The sequence below is a fragment of the Meles meles genome, chromosome 16 (genome assembly GCF_922984935.1).
Source record: "Meles meles chromosome 16, mMelMel3.1 paternal haplotype, whole genome shotgun sequence".
NCBI lineage: Eukaryota > Metazoa > Chordata > Mammalia > Carnivora > Mustelidae > Meles > Meles meles.
The window spans coordinates 67,672,894-67,688,979 of NC_060081.1; the positions used below are offsets into that span (position 1 = coordinate 67,672,894).

At 40.0% G+C, this 16,086-nt stretch overlaps 1 protein-coding gene across 1 annotated transcript in view; it reads left to right on the forward strand.

Annotated features, from left to right (window-relative positions):
- STK4 (serine/threonine kinase 4) overlaps positions 1-16,086 on the forward strand; it is a 92,776-nt gene that overhangs the window by 14,714 nt on the left and 61,976 nt on the right. Inside the window, exons 4-9 of the mRNA XM_045981068.1 lie at positions 599-713; positions 5,958-6,122; positions 10,370-10,537; positions 12,072-12,209; positions 14,695-14,823; positions 15,804-15,990. Of these exons, the coding sequence (XP_045837024.1) occupies positions 599-713; positions 5,958-6,122; positions 10,370-10,537; positions 12,072-12,209; positions 14,695-14,823; positions 15,804-15,990 (902 nt within the window). The remainder of the gene's footprint in view (positions 1-598; positions 714-5,957; positions 6,123-10,369; positions 10,538-12,071; positions 12,210-14,694; positions 14,824-15,803; positions 15,991-16,086) is intronic.

Here is a 16,086-nt window from a genome sequence, read left to right on the forward strand (position 1 = left end):
TTACTACAAAGTACATGTGACTTCTTGGAAAAATGCAAATAAAAAGAAAATAAAATCATTTTCCCCTTTGGAGAGATAATCATTGTTAAATCTCTTTGGTATACATTTCCTTGCATATCTCTTTTTGGGGTTTCACCATGCTTATAGTTATGTAACCTGTACTCTCTCTTTCTTTCTTTCTTGTAAGCAGGATCTCTTCTCATGGTAGCAAATATTCTTCTATAATATGTTTCTTGGATCCAGTTATTCCATTATATGTCTGTATCATTATTTCTTAATTAAACTCCCTCATGTTGGACACTTAGATGGTATCTAAGTTTTCATTGTTAAAATAACACTGTGATGCTCAACTATTTCTTTTTGAATAGCTGTAGTTCTTTTCCTTGGATGCGCTGTATATCTAGAAATGCAACTTAAAGGACCCATACATTTTCTCACTTTGGTTATTTATTATTTAGAAAAATATTATTTATTATTTACATTTTTATCAAGAGGGTGTTTATTTTAACCTTAAATATGAATAATTGGTCTTTTGAGCAGGGAAGTTTTCATGTATTGAAGGTTGTTCCACTAATTTATATTATTACTTTCTCTTTAGCCCTCATGTAGTCAAATATTATGGCAGTTATTTTAAGAACACGGACTTGTGGATCGTTATGGAGTACTGTGGGGCTGGTTCTGTGTCTGATATCATTCGATTACGAAATAAAACGGTAAGTTTACCTTCTAGAACAATGGGCTTGGGCTGGTCCCTGGCCTTGTATTTGTGGGCACTGTTCTACTGCCATATCCAGAGAGATGACTGTCAGATTTCCCCTTTCCCATGATTCTTTCCCCCTCTGCTTTCTGAGCCTCCTGAAAGTGGTATTTTTTTTTTTTTAAAGATTTTATTTATTTATTTGACAGAGAGAGATCACAAGTAGACAGAGAGGCAGGCAGAAAGAGAGAGAGAGGGAAGCAGGCTCGCCGCCGAGCAGAGAGCCCGATGCGGGACTCGATCCCAGGACCCTGAGATCACGACCTGAGCCGAAGGCAGCGGCCTAACCCACTGAGCCACCCAGGCGCCCCGAAAGTGGTATTTTTGACACCAGCCCAATCCAGTGATATCTAGCATGTTTTGGTAGAGAAAACAGTGACTATCAAATCTTGGTGAAGCAATGAATTTTAAATGTTTAAATTTAGATTTGGTTTTCTCCCCCTACCCAGCATGTTCACAGATTAATTTCCTCTACATTCTATTTTTATTATTATTTATTTTTATTTGAGAGAGAGAGTGAGAGGGGGAGCATGAGAGTGGGATGAGGGGCAGAGGGAGAAGCAGACTCCCTGCTGAGAAGGGAGCCTGCTGCGGGGACTCAATCCTGGGACTCTGGGATCATGACTTGAGCCAAAGACAGATGCTTAACCAACTGAGCCACCCAGGTGCTCTTCTGCATTCTTTTAATCAGAGAATAATCTCTGGGTAAGATTATTTGCCCTTCCTGTAATCACTGGGATAAAAGCTAGGAGTCAAGGGTTCTAATTCAGGTTCAGTTGCTTATTCAGGAAATATTTCTAGAATAATGTTCTAAGCCCTAGGGATACAATAGTAAAGAACAGCAGCCCTGCTCTTGTGCTTGTACATTTTCTAGTAGGGCAACCACAAAGCCAACTCTTGGTAACGAGAAAAGAAATACCAGATAGTGATAATTTCTTTGAAGGAACGGACTGGCAGAGAGTGCTCAGTGAGCTACTTGAGAGTGGACGGCTGAGAAAGGCCACTCAGGGAGGTAACATTTAAAGTAAAACTTGAACAACAAGATGGAGCTATGACTTCTAAAAGACATTCTAGGTAGGGCAATAACAGTGCAAGCATCCTGAGGCTAGAACAGGTTTGGCACAAAGAAGGCCACTGTGAGTAGAGGGGAGAGATGAGAGGACCTATAGGAGATGAGGTGAGACAGATGAGCAGGCCTGGATTCTCTTGGTATTGTTCGCCATGGCAATGAGTGTGCCTTTTATTCCGACTATAATAGGAAGCCACTGCCACGTTCTAAGCATGTCAGGAGACATCTGATGATGTACAATTTAGAAGATAAACTGTGGTTTCTGTGATAAACTGTGGCTTCTGTGTGGACTGTGAATGGATAAAAGTAGAAGCTAGAGACATCTTAGCCTTTAGTTTTTTTTTTTTAATGAGGAAAACAGGAATAATACCTACATTAAATATTTGTAGAATTGTGAAAATTAATTTAAATATGGGAAAGTACTTTGTACTTTGTGAGGTACTCTAGGAATTTAAGGTGAGAATATTTTAAAACTCAATTGTATCCTCAAAAAAATTAAAAATAGAGCTACCCTAGGATCTAGTAATCACACTACTGGGTATTTTCCCAAAGAATACAAAAGCTGATTCTAAGGGATATATGCATGCCCGTGTTTATTGTAGCGTTATTCACAGTAGCCAGACCCTGGAAGCAGCCCAAGTGTCTATTGGTAGATGGATGGATAAAGAACACGTGGGGTGTGTGTGTGTGTGTGTGTGTGTTTATAAATATTATTCAGCCATAAAAAAGAATGAAATCTTGTCATTTGCAACAATACAAATGAATCTAAAGAGTATCATGCTAAGCAAAATAAGCCAGAGAAAGACGAATATCATATGATTTCATTCCCATGTGGAGTCTAAGAAACAAAGCAAACGAACAAAGGGAAAAAAAAGAGACAAACCAAAAAAATAGACTCTTAACTGTAGGGAACAAGCAGGTGGTTACCAGAGGGGAGATGGGTGGGGGATGGGTGGAATAGGGCTGGGGATTCAGAGTACACTTACGGTGAGCACTGAGTAATACACCCAATTGTCGAGTTACTGTATTATACACCCAAAACTAATAGAGAACGCTGTATGTTAACTATGTTGGAATTAAAATAATAATAATTTAAAAATAAGAAAACTCAGTTGTAACTTTTGGGTCATCTATATGACTATATCCTTTTCTTAATTTACATTATTCGGAGTTAGTACGCTTTTCTAATCAAATAGCAAGTTCTTTAGCTAGGAATTATATCTTACCATAAGTTATATTTAAAGAAGTCCCAAAGCTTGAATAACTTACTGAATTAAAAATGGTCTCCAGGGGCATCTGGGTGGCTCAGTTGGTTGAATCCAACTCTTAATCTCAGCTCAGGTCTCGATCTCAGGCCCCAGTGAGTTCAAGTCCCGCATTGTGCTCTGTGTTGGGCATGGAGCCTACTTAAAAAAAAAAAAAAAAAAAAAAATTGGATTCCAGGCCTTCTTATGTGCAGCATTAAGTTACTTTGTTTCAGGTATCTTGAAGCAATCCAAAACTAATTTTAATGGTGCATTTCATGTTTTAATATTAGTTTATTGTATTTATTTAGTTTTTAGCTACCAAGTGCTGATCTTTAATTATTACACATTATTTTGTAAAATGTCCTAATTCTGTCTCATCCAGCATGATAGTCATTAGCTACGTGTGGTTACTGAGGACTTTAAATGTGGCTAGTCTTTAAATGTGGCTTTAACTTTAAATGTGGCTAGTGAATTGAGTTGTGCTGTAAGTATAAAATACCAGATTTTGGAGAATTATTACAAGAAGAAAAAAAACTTCACATTTTTTATATATTGATCACATATTGAAATGATAATATTTTGGATAAATATGGTTAAAATATATTAGCAGAATTAATTTTGGGGTGCCTGGCTGGCTCAGTTGGAGGAGTGTGCAACTCTTGATCTTGGGATCATGAGTTCAAGCCCCACGTTGGGTATGGAGATTACTAAAAAAAAATAAACTTAAATAAATTTTGCTTTTTTTTAAAAATGTGGCTCCTAGAAAATTAAAAGTTCTATTTGTGGCTCACATTATATTTCTGTGGGCAGTGCTGTCTTAACTGATTAGCTTAACTGGTTAGAATAAGGCGTCAGTACATCAGTCACATGAACGTTGTTCTCTTAGGCCACAGAAGGTACCCACACTCCAGCTTGCCACCTTGCCAGTAGTGTTTGCTTGGACTGCAGTGAGAGTGCTATCATTTGTAAGCACAAATTACTTGTTGTGCTTCAGCTTCATTTTCTGTAAAATGGTGATGATAATAGTATTTATTTCATGTGATTTTTGTAAGGATTTAATGAGATTACAAAAATAGTGCCTACCATAGAATAAATGCTTAATAATTCGCTCTCTTTAATTTTATTAGCAGAGTGGTTCATAATTGATGCTTATTAACTATTTATTGATTGTTAGCATGGTAGTTATTAAGCCATGTGTATTCTTATACTCCTTATATCATTTGATTTTCATGACATTCTTGAAGAAAGCTGGTAGTCCTGTTTTATTGGTCCTATTTATTGAGAAACTGAGACCAAGAGAAGTTCGACTTAGGTCCCACAGCTAGAACGTAGAGCCAAGGGTAAAAACTAGGTCTTTCTAATCCCCAATCCCTTGTTTTCTGCACCACAGCATGCTCTCTTCTAAATGTGAATTGTTTGTCAGAAGGGAGGCTGAGAGGGAGTTGATGGATTGCATTTGTTTTCTCACTGGAGTTGGGTCTGCAGGCAATCAGCATGGGCTGAGCATGTATTCTGTGTCGATCAGCAGTCTTGTTTTCATTTACTCATCATCATTCAACAAACATTTTTTGGGGACCTGCTACGCGTCAGGTGGCCTTTTTGGTGCTAGGGATACAATAGTAAACAAGCCAAAGACATTTTATTATTTCTTTATTTATTTTTAATAAGTTTGAAGATTTATGTATTTATCTGAGAGAGAAAGAGAATGTGCGCGTGCTTATGCGCCTGTGTGGGGAGGGGCAGAGGGAGAGAATCTTCAAGCAGACCCCCCCCCCCCCGACCCGCCTGACCATGGAGCCTGACGTGGAGCTTGATCTAATGATCCTGAGATCATGACCCAAGCTGAAACCGAGAGTTGGATGTCCTTACCCAACTTACCCACCCAGATGCCCCCAAAGACATTTTTAAAATGGGGTTTATGTTATAATAGGGAAGGTCACACATAATAGGTATACAAACATCATGTAATATGTCAGATGGGGATAATACTGCATTTACTAATAAGATAGGATAAAGGGGTAGAGAATGATCTAGGAATGGAGGGAACTGGGGAAGGCCTCTTTGACTTTCTGGATGAAGACCACTGTAGACAGAGAGAACATGAGATGAAAAGGCCCAGAAGTGCAAGTGTGCTTTGAGTGTTCGAGAAACAGTAAGGAAGGCTACGAGGCTGAAACAGAATGAGTAAGGTAGAAAGTGTAGAGGATGAAGGTAGCTGGGGACCAGATCATGTAAGACTCTGGTGAGGACTGGTTTTCATTTTGAGTGGCTTAGGAAGCCATTGGAGGGTTTTGAGCAGCTCTGGTTTGCATTTTCAAAGGTTGATTATGGCAGGCTGCCACGTGGAAAATACACTGCTCAGGGTCAAGGGCAAAAGCAGCGAGACAAATTAGGAAGTTATTAGAATAGTTCAGGTAGGACATGATGGTGGCTTGGACCAGGGTGATTAATGATTACAGAGGATGTATTTGGATATATTTTGAAGTTAGAGAAGAGCCAGGGATGACTTCAAAGTGTTTGGCCAGGGCAACTGAAACTACCTTGCCCTGAGGGAGAAGACTGTGGGAAGAACTGAGTTGGTGGGGTGGGGCGGCGGTAGAAGTACAGAATTTGATTTTGACGTGTTCTGCCTATGATGCTTGTTAGGTTTTCAGCTGGAGATACTAGGTAGGCAAGTACGTGAATCTAATGTTTGGGGAGAGATGGGACAGGAGATGTAACTTTGGAAGGGATTAATGGAGTGGTGGTATAAGCTGTCAAATGCTGCCACAGGTTGAAGACCTTATGTTCTAGGAAGGGAGCTTGGATCTGATTTTTTTCCCTTTTTTGAATGTAAAATGCTAGAAGCTGATGGAATTTTAATCTTTCTTTTTTTTTTTTTTAGTTAACAGAAGATGAGATAGCTACAATATTACAATCAACACTTAAGGGACTGGAATACCTTCATTTTATGAGAAAAATACACCGAGATATCAAGGCAGGAAATATTTTGCTAAATACAGAAGGACATGCAAAACTTGCAGATTTTGGGGTAGCAGGTCAACTTACAGTAAGTAAAAACACTACTTTTCTTGATAACTTTCAGTTCTGTTCGGAGAAAGAATTCTTTTCATTTAATCATTTTTTTCAATAAAATACTCAATTTCATTGTATTTGTAAAAAGGTAAGGGAAGGTACCACTAAGTTACGAAAGAGCTCCTAGGTTATTTTAGATCTTTTCCTGGGGTTTAGGTCCCACGGTTTAACTTTGATAAAAATAAAAGCTAAAACAAGAGTGACAGGGTAGAAGTCGAAATTCTATTCATCGTATTTGCAAAAGGAAGAAAAATTCAATCCAAACTGCTTTCCTTGAATAAGACCTAACACCATCTCAACTGGGTAGCAGTTGGCAGTTACTTTACTGAAAACACTCCTCGTCTGGTTCCCGGATATAGTCTTTTGACTCTCCTCCTACCTCACCAGTGTATGGCAATGACAAAAACCACGTTTTCAAAACAGGAAATACAGAATTACCTGATTTTGAAGAATACCTAAGTATATATGATATATACGTAGAAACAAAGAAACAGTTACATACATACATACTAAAATTCACAACAGCAATATGTATCTGTTTTCTTGGGTGGTAGTAAAAATATTTTTTGTTTGTTTAGGGCTGGTATTGGGTATAATTTTTTGTTTGTTTTTTGGTTTCTGTTTTTAAATCTTCCTGGATTATGTTAAGGAGTTTAATAAAGTATTGCAATGGCACAAAAATTGCTTTGATGTTTAAAAAAGGAAATCAGAAATTTATTCCATTTTTGTGATTACCGGGTCTTTCAGAAGATTTTGTTTTTAACACATAAAGTGCTTTGAGGGAAAAATTTATGCTGCCAACTATAGTATATAAATGTATATAAATCCATTTTTGGGGTGCCTGTCTGGCTTAGTAGAGAGTGTGACCTTTGATCCCAGCGTTGTGAGTTCAAGCCCCACATTGGGTGCAGCCTACTTAAAATGAATAAATCAAATAATTAATTAAAAAAAAAGAATGTACCCATTTTCCCTTATATTTGCCAATACTGAATGAGCAATAAGTTGTATTTTTTAAATCATTTTTTTTTTAAAGATTTTATTTATTTATTTGACAGACCAAGATCACAACTAGGCAGAGAGGCAGGCAGAGAGAGAGAGAGGGGGAAGCAGGCTCCCCGCTGAGCAGAGAGCCCGATGCGGGGCTCGATCCCAGGACCCTGGGATCATGACCTGAGCCGAAGGCAGAGGCTTTAACTCACTGAGCCACCCAGGCACCCCTTTTAAATCATTTTGAAACAATATTTTTACATTTGATTATTGGCCATTTATAATTCTTCTTTTGTAACTTAACTGTTCATCTTAATTTTGCTAATTGTGTTGGACTTTTTAAAAACAAATTATTTGCTGAAAAAGATAAACCAAAACTTAAAAAAATTATATGTTAAAATTGTTAATCCTTTGTTATGTATGTTGAAACGTCTTTTTGTAGTTTGCTAGTTATCTTTTTATTTTGATTATGGTTTTTCTTTAAATACCGAAGGTTCCAAATTTTATATATCCCTTTTATATTATGGTTTCTGCCTTCACTGTCACCTATAAAAGTCCTTTTCTGCTCCAACATTGTATAAGTGTTCATCTATACTTCCTTTAGTACTTTGTGGATTTTGTTCTTTGTATTTAAATTTTCAACCTATTTTCGGGGCGCCTGGGTGGCTCAGTGGGTTAAAGCCTCTGCCTTAGGCTCAGGTCGTGATCCCAGGGTCCTGGGATTGAGCCCCGCATCGGGCTCTCTGCTCCGCAGGGAGCCTGCTTCCTCCTCTCTCTCTGCCTGCCTCTCTGCCTAGTTGTGATTTCTGTCTGTCAGATAAGTAAAATATTAAAAAAAAAAAAGATTAAATTTTCAACCTATTTGAACTTCTTTTGGTAAGAAATGTAAGTTAGGAAATTAAGTGTAGAATTTTGCAAATGACTAGCCAGATGCCCAGCACATTTTTTGTCCTGTGCTTATAATTTGGAATGACATTTTCATATCTTCAAGCTATATTTGTGTGTGTGTGTGTGTGTGTGTTTATGCACATATAAATACACATACAATGCCATTGTCTTTTTCTGGATTTAATATTTTCCCACGTTATACTCCTGCACCAATATAACTTTGTCATACAGATTAAGGTGGGTTAGTATCTACTCATTATTCTCAGTTTTCAAAAAATTTTTAGATATCTAAATACTCCTTTCTAAATAATGAGTATTTCAAGGATATAATTCTTGAAAACAACTTTGAGTAGCCCCATTTGGAAACTGCAAATTTAAGTTTCAGAGCAAAGGAAATGACTAAGCGATAAGTTAGTTCCTGTGCTAGTTTTTACATAGGACCAACTAAGTAAGATTGATTTAAAAATATTACCTATCATTTGCTCCTGATTGGCCTAGCCTAACTGAAGCCATAGGCATTTCAGAAGGAACAGGAGTGACGGCAAGTCCTGTTGCATATTTAGTTCTGTTTAAAATCTTCTTCCCAAAATACAGGAGCTCTAGAAAGGTTCTCTTTCATTAAGGCCACACTGTTCTGGGGAAGTAGGCAAATAGTTATTTGCCTGTGTGAGCTAGATTCATACATTTTTCTCTAAGACCCAAACTAAGACTTTCTCTATGTATACATTCATTCTATAGAATATATTCTATGATAAAAAGAAAAATGTTTGTACATAGATGTACACAAATATGATTTTCTTTTTTTAATTTTTGGATAGCACATTTACTATATATTCATATAACTCATCAGAGTGTTATAGGAGTATATGGGATGGAAAGTGAAAGTCCTTCGTGGTTCCACCTTCTAGATACAACTGTTGTTAATAGTTCAGTGTATATGAAGATTTTTCTTTTGCTACCCACATAACAACAATATTTGTTATTATTGGTTGCTGTTTTGTCATATATGCATAATACATATGACAATATAATTATATATAATTTTGCAACCTGATTTTCTCTTTGCAATATGCCTTGTACATTTTTCCATGCCAGGAAAATGAATCTATCTCCTTTTTAAGAAAGTATATGGTGGATGGGGCACTTGAGTGGTTCAGTTGGTCTGACTCCTGATTTCAGGTCGGGTCATGAGATCGGGGCTGTGGGATCAAGCCCCACATCAGGTCTCATGCTTAGCAGGGAGTCTGCTTGAGATTCTCTCTCTCCCTCCATCTCCCCCTGCCCCTCCCCCCACTTGCATGTGCCCTCTCTCTCTAAAATAAATAAATCTTTAAAAAAAAAATTTGAGAGAGAGCACATGTATGAGTAGTGGTTGGGGTGATGCAGGGGCAGAGAGAGAGGGAGAGAAACAGACTGCCTGCCTAGCAGGGAGCCGGATTTGGGCTCTGCCTTCATGAGCAGAGCCTGAGATCATGACCTGAGCCAAAAATCAAGAGCTGGATGCTTAACTGACTAAGCCACCCAGGCACCCCTAAATAAATCTTTAGAAAAAATATTTTTTTAGAATTTAGAAAAAAATTTTTTCTTTAGAAAAAATACAGTGGCTCAGAAAAATGGGTGGCTCAGTGGGTTAAGCCGCTGCCTTCGGCTCAGGTCATGATCTTGGGGTCCTGGGATCGAGTCCCGCATCGGGCTCTCTGCTCAGCAGGGAGCCTGCTTCCCTCTCTCTCTCTCTGCCTGCCTCTCTATCTACTTGTGATCTCTCTCTGTCAAATAAATAAATAAAATAAAATAAAATAAAGAAAAAATACAGTGGATATTTATTGTATTTAATTTACCCCTTTAGATGGTCATTTGAGTTGTTTCCTTTTTCTTTTTTCTGTCTCTCCTACAAATATTTCTCCAATACTTGTGCATGTATATTCGGGCACCTGCACATAAGATACGTTGCTAGAAAAAGATTTGGAACAAAGGATATAGACATTTAAAGTTTATAAATATTGCCAAATGGCCCACAAAAACTTGTACCAATTTATACTCTAGTAACGTTATTCCAGTGCCTGACTTTCTGTGCTGTTGTTAGCACTCGTTACTAACCTTTTAAGTTTTTGTCAACCTCATTTTAGTGTTTGTTATTTTTTGTAGGTTTTTTAATGTGTGTGTTTTAAGAATTGAGAATCTTTTACGTTTCTAGGTCATTTGAATTTCTTTTGTGACCTGCTCAGTCATGCCTTGAGTGTGGTTTTATATGTATCCCAAATATAAGATGCTTCTTATTGTTGGAAAAGTCTCTTTTCCTCACTAGTTTTAATGCTTAGTGTTGATCTCTACTTTTCTCTGTTTTAGGATACCATGGCCAAAAGGAACACAGTGATAGGAACACCATTTTGGATGGCTCCAGAAGTGATTCAGGAAATTGGATACAACTGTGTAGCGGACATCTGGTCATTGGGAATAACTGCCATAGAAATGGCGGAGGGAAAGCCGCCGTATGCCGATATCCATCCAATGAGGGTAAGGAAACCAGTAGAGTGGTTAGCTCCTGGTTGTCATTAGAAAGCTGGTGCCTTACTCGATTTAGGTACCAAACAGCAAATGAATTAATTGTATATGATTGGTAAGTGTCAGTCTAGACTCTTAGTTGTCACTGATCAGTTCCAGTGTGATCTACCACCTCCATGTCAGGGGTTGTGTGTTGATAGCCTTCTGACAGGATACAGGGCACAGAAATGCTTGGTTTGGCTTGTGTGATCTCTATGTTTTTAATAATTTAGGTGCTCACATTTTAACATAACATTAACTCGAGCTGGGCGGTGGTTCCCTCCTTTATACAGGGCGCTGGCTTTCCATTTTATCAGTCTCCAATATTCCCTAATCACCAAGTATCCCTTGTCACTTACCACAGTGTTTTCTGTACTGTTTTTCTCATACTAGTGTTAAGAGGAAAGCAAACTATTTTTTTGAACTCATGTCACTAACACCCAGCCCGATTTGTTTGTTATCTTTTTCCTGCCTTGCCCTCGGAGGTATTTACATGGGTAAGTTCTGCTTCATAGATTCCCTAGACTCTCCTTGTCTGGAGGCTCTGTACTTTGCAGCCTCCATGGATTTCCAGAATAGTAAGGGCCCATCGGTCCAGGCTCCACTGAAGCTATCAGCGTGACACCCTAAGGAGTTTGTAAACTGTACCCACCCCAGACCTCTCATCACAGCACTGTTAAAAAGCCTCGGCCCTGCCTTCCTCATTGCCTGCATAGTCCTCCATACCTCCCAGCCCAGCTCCTCTGCTTTTATTAATTAGTTCTTCTATTAAAAGGCTTAAACTTTTTAAAAAAGTATTTATGTGCTCAAAGATAAGGTCCCCTCTTTTTGGGGGGCAGAAATGGGGAAGGGTGGGAGGATTTACTAGTAGATTTAAAGACTATAGTTTAAGCTGCTTATTACAGAGTTGGTTTTTTTTTTTTTTAATTTGCCTCTTCTTTTATTGGACAGCAAATGATAGTTTTAATTTTTTGAAATAGAAGAATTTAACTGCATTGTGGTGTTCTGGTTTTGTTTTTGTTTTTTTCAAATACGTTAAATTGCCTCGGCCTGGACCTTAATGAATCTGTTGTGATTTGAGGGACTTTCCTGTTTATGATCTCCTCGCATTCACTGCTCACATCTAGTGGTGATGGTGACTTTTATGGGGAGGGAAATTTGACCACTGTGGGGCTGAGATGATCTTCAGGCTGTCAGTGCTCTCAGGTCTTGCCTTTTCACTTTGAAGGCAGTGTACTGTGGTTAGCAAAAACCAAAATAAACTTGCTAGATACTGTGAGGTTGAGGGAACAAAAATACATATGAAAGAAGGAGAAAGAGAACTATAACAACTTCTCTAATTGTCATACTTTCTACTGTGAGACATTTCGACTTTTGTTGGCATTTGGGTGGGCTGATCAGTGGATAAGAGGAAAATAATTTTTTTAAACTTCGAAGGTATTTCTGGTCATATTTCCATTGGTGCATCACTTTTGTTTTATCCCCCCACAAATTTTTTTTTAACTAGGCGATCTTCATGATTCCCACCAACCCTCCCCCCACGTTTCGAAAGCCAGAACTGTGGTCTGATAACTTCATGGATTTTGTGAAGCAGTGTCTTGTAAAGAGCCCTGAGCAGAGAGCCACGGCCACTCAACTCCTACAGGTATGAATCTCCCAAGGATGCTGCCTGTTTCATTCACATACTGGCCAGAAGATGCTGGCAACCCACCTGTAGGGAGACGGTAAAGAAGTAGAAGACATTTCCTGCCTCTAGGGAGCTTTGACTCTTGAGTAGAAAAGAATATTAAATCATTGAACAAGACAATAATGCAAGAAAATGGAGGGCTCTGTGGGATCAGAGATTGGGAACTGACATTTACTGAGCACCTGCTGTGGGCTGGGTGCCATTTAGTCATCACAGACGCCCTGGAGGGATGGGTATTATTGCAGTTTTATAGGTGAAAAAATGGAAGCTTAGGTTAACTCATTTAGAGTCACTCAGCTGAGAAACAGCAGAGCAAAGACTAGAACCTGGGTCTTCTTGGTTCCAAAGCAGGAGCGCCCACAAGTCTATCCAGTTCTGATGAGGAATTGAGATTAGTGGTAGGTGCTCTTGTGGCGCATAATGGGAGGAGGCCACTTTGGGCAGGTGGTACTGGGACCACTGTCCTGGAGCAGGGAACCTCGGTGCGTGGGCCTGGAAGGATGGGAGGGGTTTGTAGGCAGTTTGCTCAGTGGTTAGGAGTTTGGATTCAGGAGTCACACTGCCCAGATTTGAATCCCGGCCTCCTGTTTACTAACTTTGTGACCTTAGGCAAATAACACAACCTCTCTGTTGTTTTAGTTTTCTTATCTGTAAATTGGAGACCAAGTACCCCCATATGTCATGAAGATTAAATGATATAATGGTGTAACTTTAAATAATGTTTCACGCATCTTAAAAGTAGTATGTTGTGGATTTGACAAGCATCTGTGGTTGTTACTGGGCTAGGCCAATGGTTTTCAGCCATGTCAGACCCAGTGCCCCTTTTTAAACTAGTATGTATATTTGTAATACTCTCACTGCTGTTCTGGATTGAAATTCTTAGACAATAAAATCTGTTTATGGCCATAATTTAAAAAGAGTATAATGTGTATGACATAATGAAGGCATAAAGATTTATAATAAAGTGTGTGTCAGTTTAGAGAGAGGGGCTCTAGCTTGACTCAACTTGCAGACATAATGAGGTGATTATATACCTCTACGTAGAACCATAAATGAGTTTAGAGTTAAAAGCAGTAAGAACAGAAACCATTCCATTCAAGCAATACAGGACAGCAAATGGATGGACCCTAGCATAGCAGTGATGTTAAATAATAACAGACCAGGCTTATTTGTATGTGATAAGAGGAGGGAAATGATCTTATAGATTTTCCAAGCGGAGGGAAGAGAGAACAAGGAAATACGATATTCTTGCAAATGAGCCTGGGTCGTCTTATTTCTAAGTGTATTGACAGAGTCCTTTCCTGCCGGGAGGGGTTACTGATGAAGTTTTATAGAAAATAAATCTCTTTTGCAATCCCACCATGTGCTAAGGCATACTTCTGATCTCTTGAGTACTTACAGAGACCTTAGAGACCGTATATCCTCTGGTGGGTGCTGGGGAATAGAGAACAGGTTGCAAAGAGAAGCACTTGGGGGACAATGTAAGAATCAGTTGGGAAGACCCCAAAAGAAATTCCAGATGTAACTTCCCAACTGTGTGAGTTTCTTATTGTACTACCAACACAAATAACAAAAATGTACAGTGGTGTTAATATTAAAAAATTCAAGCATTTTTTGGTATTCATTTATATTCCATTATTTTATTATTTATATATTTATTATTTATTTCATCATTCCACACTATTCCTGTGTTTCAAGTGTTTTCGCTGATTGATATTTGGGTCTACATCTCTTATTTGTGACCAGTTTTAGTATTTCTGCGGTAACTACAATTTTGCACTAAAACCCTTTTTTTTTTTTAACCTAAATTTGTAGTTGGCAATGCTAGGTAGCACATTGTATAGGAAGAATAAGCAGGGTGAGCAAATTATTTGGTGCTATTTAAACAATATCTTTATGACATTTAAGCCTTACCCTCTAAAATCATCTCCTAAATTACTGGACTTTTTGCTTATCTCTTGAAAAAAATTTGGGAGTTTTATGTACTGAAGCATATCTATACTCTGCGACATTTGAGAGATGCGCAGAATGTGCCACAGTTCACTGTCGTGTGGGACCGTTCCACACCTTGAAGGCTTGCTGGTGTCCCTGGCTCCCCTGACACGCCATCCGTGTTCTCCAAACACTGTGATCACTACCAGCTCCCAGCATGTTTAGCAAACTTCCTCTAGGGGGTGACACCACCCTGTTGAGAATCTCTAGATTCGGCAGCGAGAAACAGGAGATTTGGCAGCCAGGCTGAAAAAGATGGGCAAAGCCCGAATGCGCGTCTGGTCAGAGTTCTGAAGTGAGTGTGGTTTCGTGGCGCTCACCCAAAACAGAAAGAGAAAGAAGAGATTCATAGACTGAGCGGATGGTATCCCATCCCTCCAGTGTGCCAGGCGCTGGGTGGGCACTGGTGCCCTCGATACCATCTCCAGCGTCGTCGTCTTTCTCGTTGAAGCACCCGTTCGTCAAGAGCGCCAAGGGAGTGTCGATCCTGCGGGACCTAATTAACGAGGCCATGGATGTGAAGCTGAAACGCCAGGAAGCCCAGCAGCGGGAGGTGGACCAGGACGACGACGAGAACTCCGTGAGTGGCAGGCCCTGCTGTGGGCCTCAGGCATTTGTGTGTGTTATTTCCTGATTGCCGGGTCAGGTGAGATGGGGGGGGGGGGGGCAACAGGTCGGCCTGGGGCTGGGGATGCCCCTTGCATGATTTTGGCCTGCCCGGGACACTGCTAAGGGCTTGCCGAGGCCGTGCTCGTTCTTCTCACAGTGCTTCCTAAGACACTTCCAAGTTTTACTCTCTGGCCTCTCTGGCCTCCTTATCATTTATTCCATTTACCTTTTTTTTATTTCTCTTTTTTTTATTTGGAAAAGCGAATGTTCAGGTCTGAAACTTCGTTTTTCCTGTGCTTTGGGGGAATCAAGGATCAGTACTAAAATGTACATTTTACGCCCACAGACTCCCTCATAAGCCTGAGATTCCAAGGGTGTGCACCTCTATGTTGTAAAACTATTAAAAAAAAAAAAAACTAGGGGCGCCTGGGTGGCTCAGATGGCTGAGCTTCTACCTTCAGCTCGGGTCGTGACATCCCGGGGTTCTGGGATCGAGTTCCGCATCAGGCTCCCTGCCTGCTTGGTGGGGAGCCTGCTTCTCCCTCTCCTTCTGCTGCTCCCCCTGCTTGTGCCTTCTCTCTCTCTAGCACATTAATGGGTAAAACCTTAAAAAAAAATGGCTGTACTCACAGGGGCTCAAACTCATGACCCTGAGATCAAGAGCCGCGGGCTCCTCTGACTGAGACAGACAGGCGCCCCTCTGTTGTGAAACTCTTACAAAGGAGAGAGGAAGGGGAGAGGGAGAGGGTCCTCCCGGGCTAGATATGCCACTCTTGCCTGGCTGACTTTATGATCTTCTTTGGTTAAGTAAGAGTGCTCTCCGTTCTCGGGGGTATGGGTCTAGCACCCCAGTTGCTAGAAAATGCTTGCACTGAGATGAATAATAGTAATTCCAAAGACTCAAGCCTTTCGATCCAGTCGGGCCCGATTTGAGGTTTTGCCCTCTCACAGGAGGAGGATGAGATGGACTCCGGCACGATGGTTCGAGCAGCAGGTGATGAGATGGGTACTGTCCGGGTAGCCAGCGCCTCGAGTGACGGAGCCAGCACTATGATTGAGCACGGGGACACTTTGCCATCGCAGCTGGGCACCATGGTGATCAACGCAGAGGATGAGGAAGAGGAAGGGACCATGAAACGTAAGGCTCTGCTTAAATGTACTCTCTCCTCGGACAACCGTTGCGCATTGCAGAGAAAACAGGCTCTCATGTTCCACGCAGGCTCAGGCTGGAGTC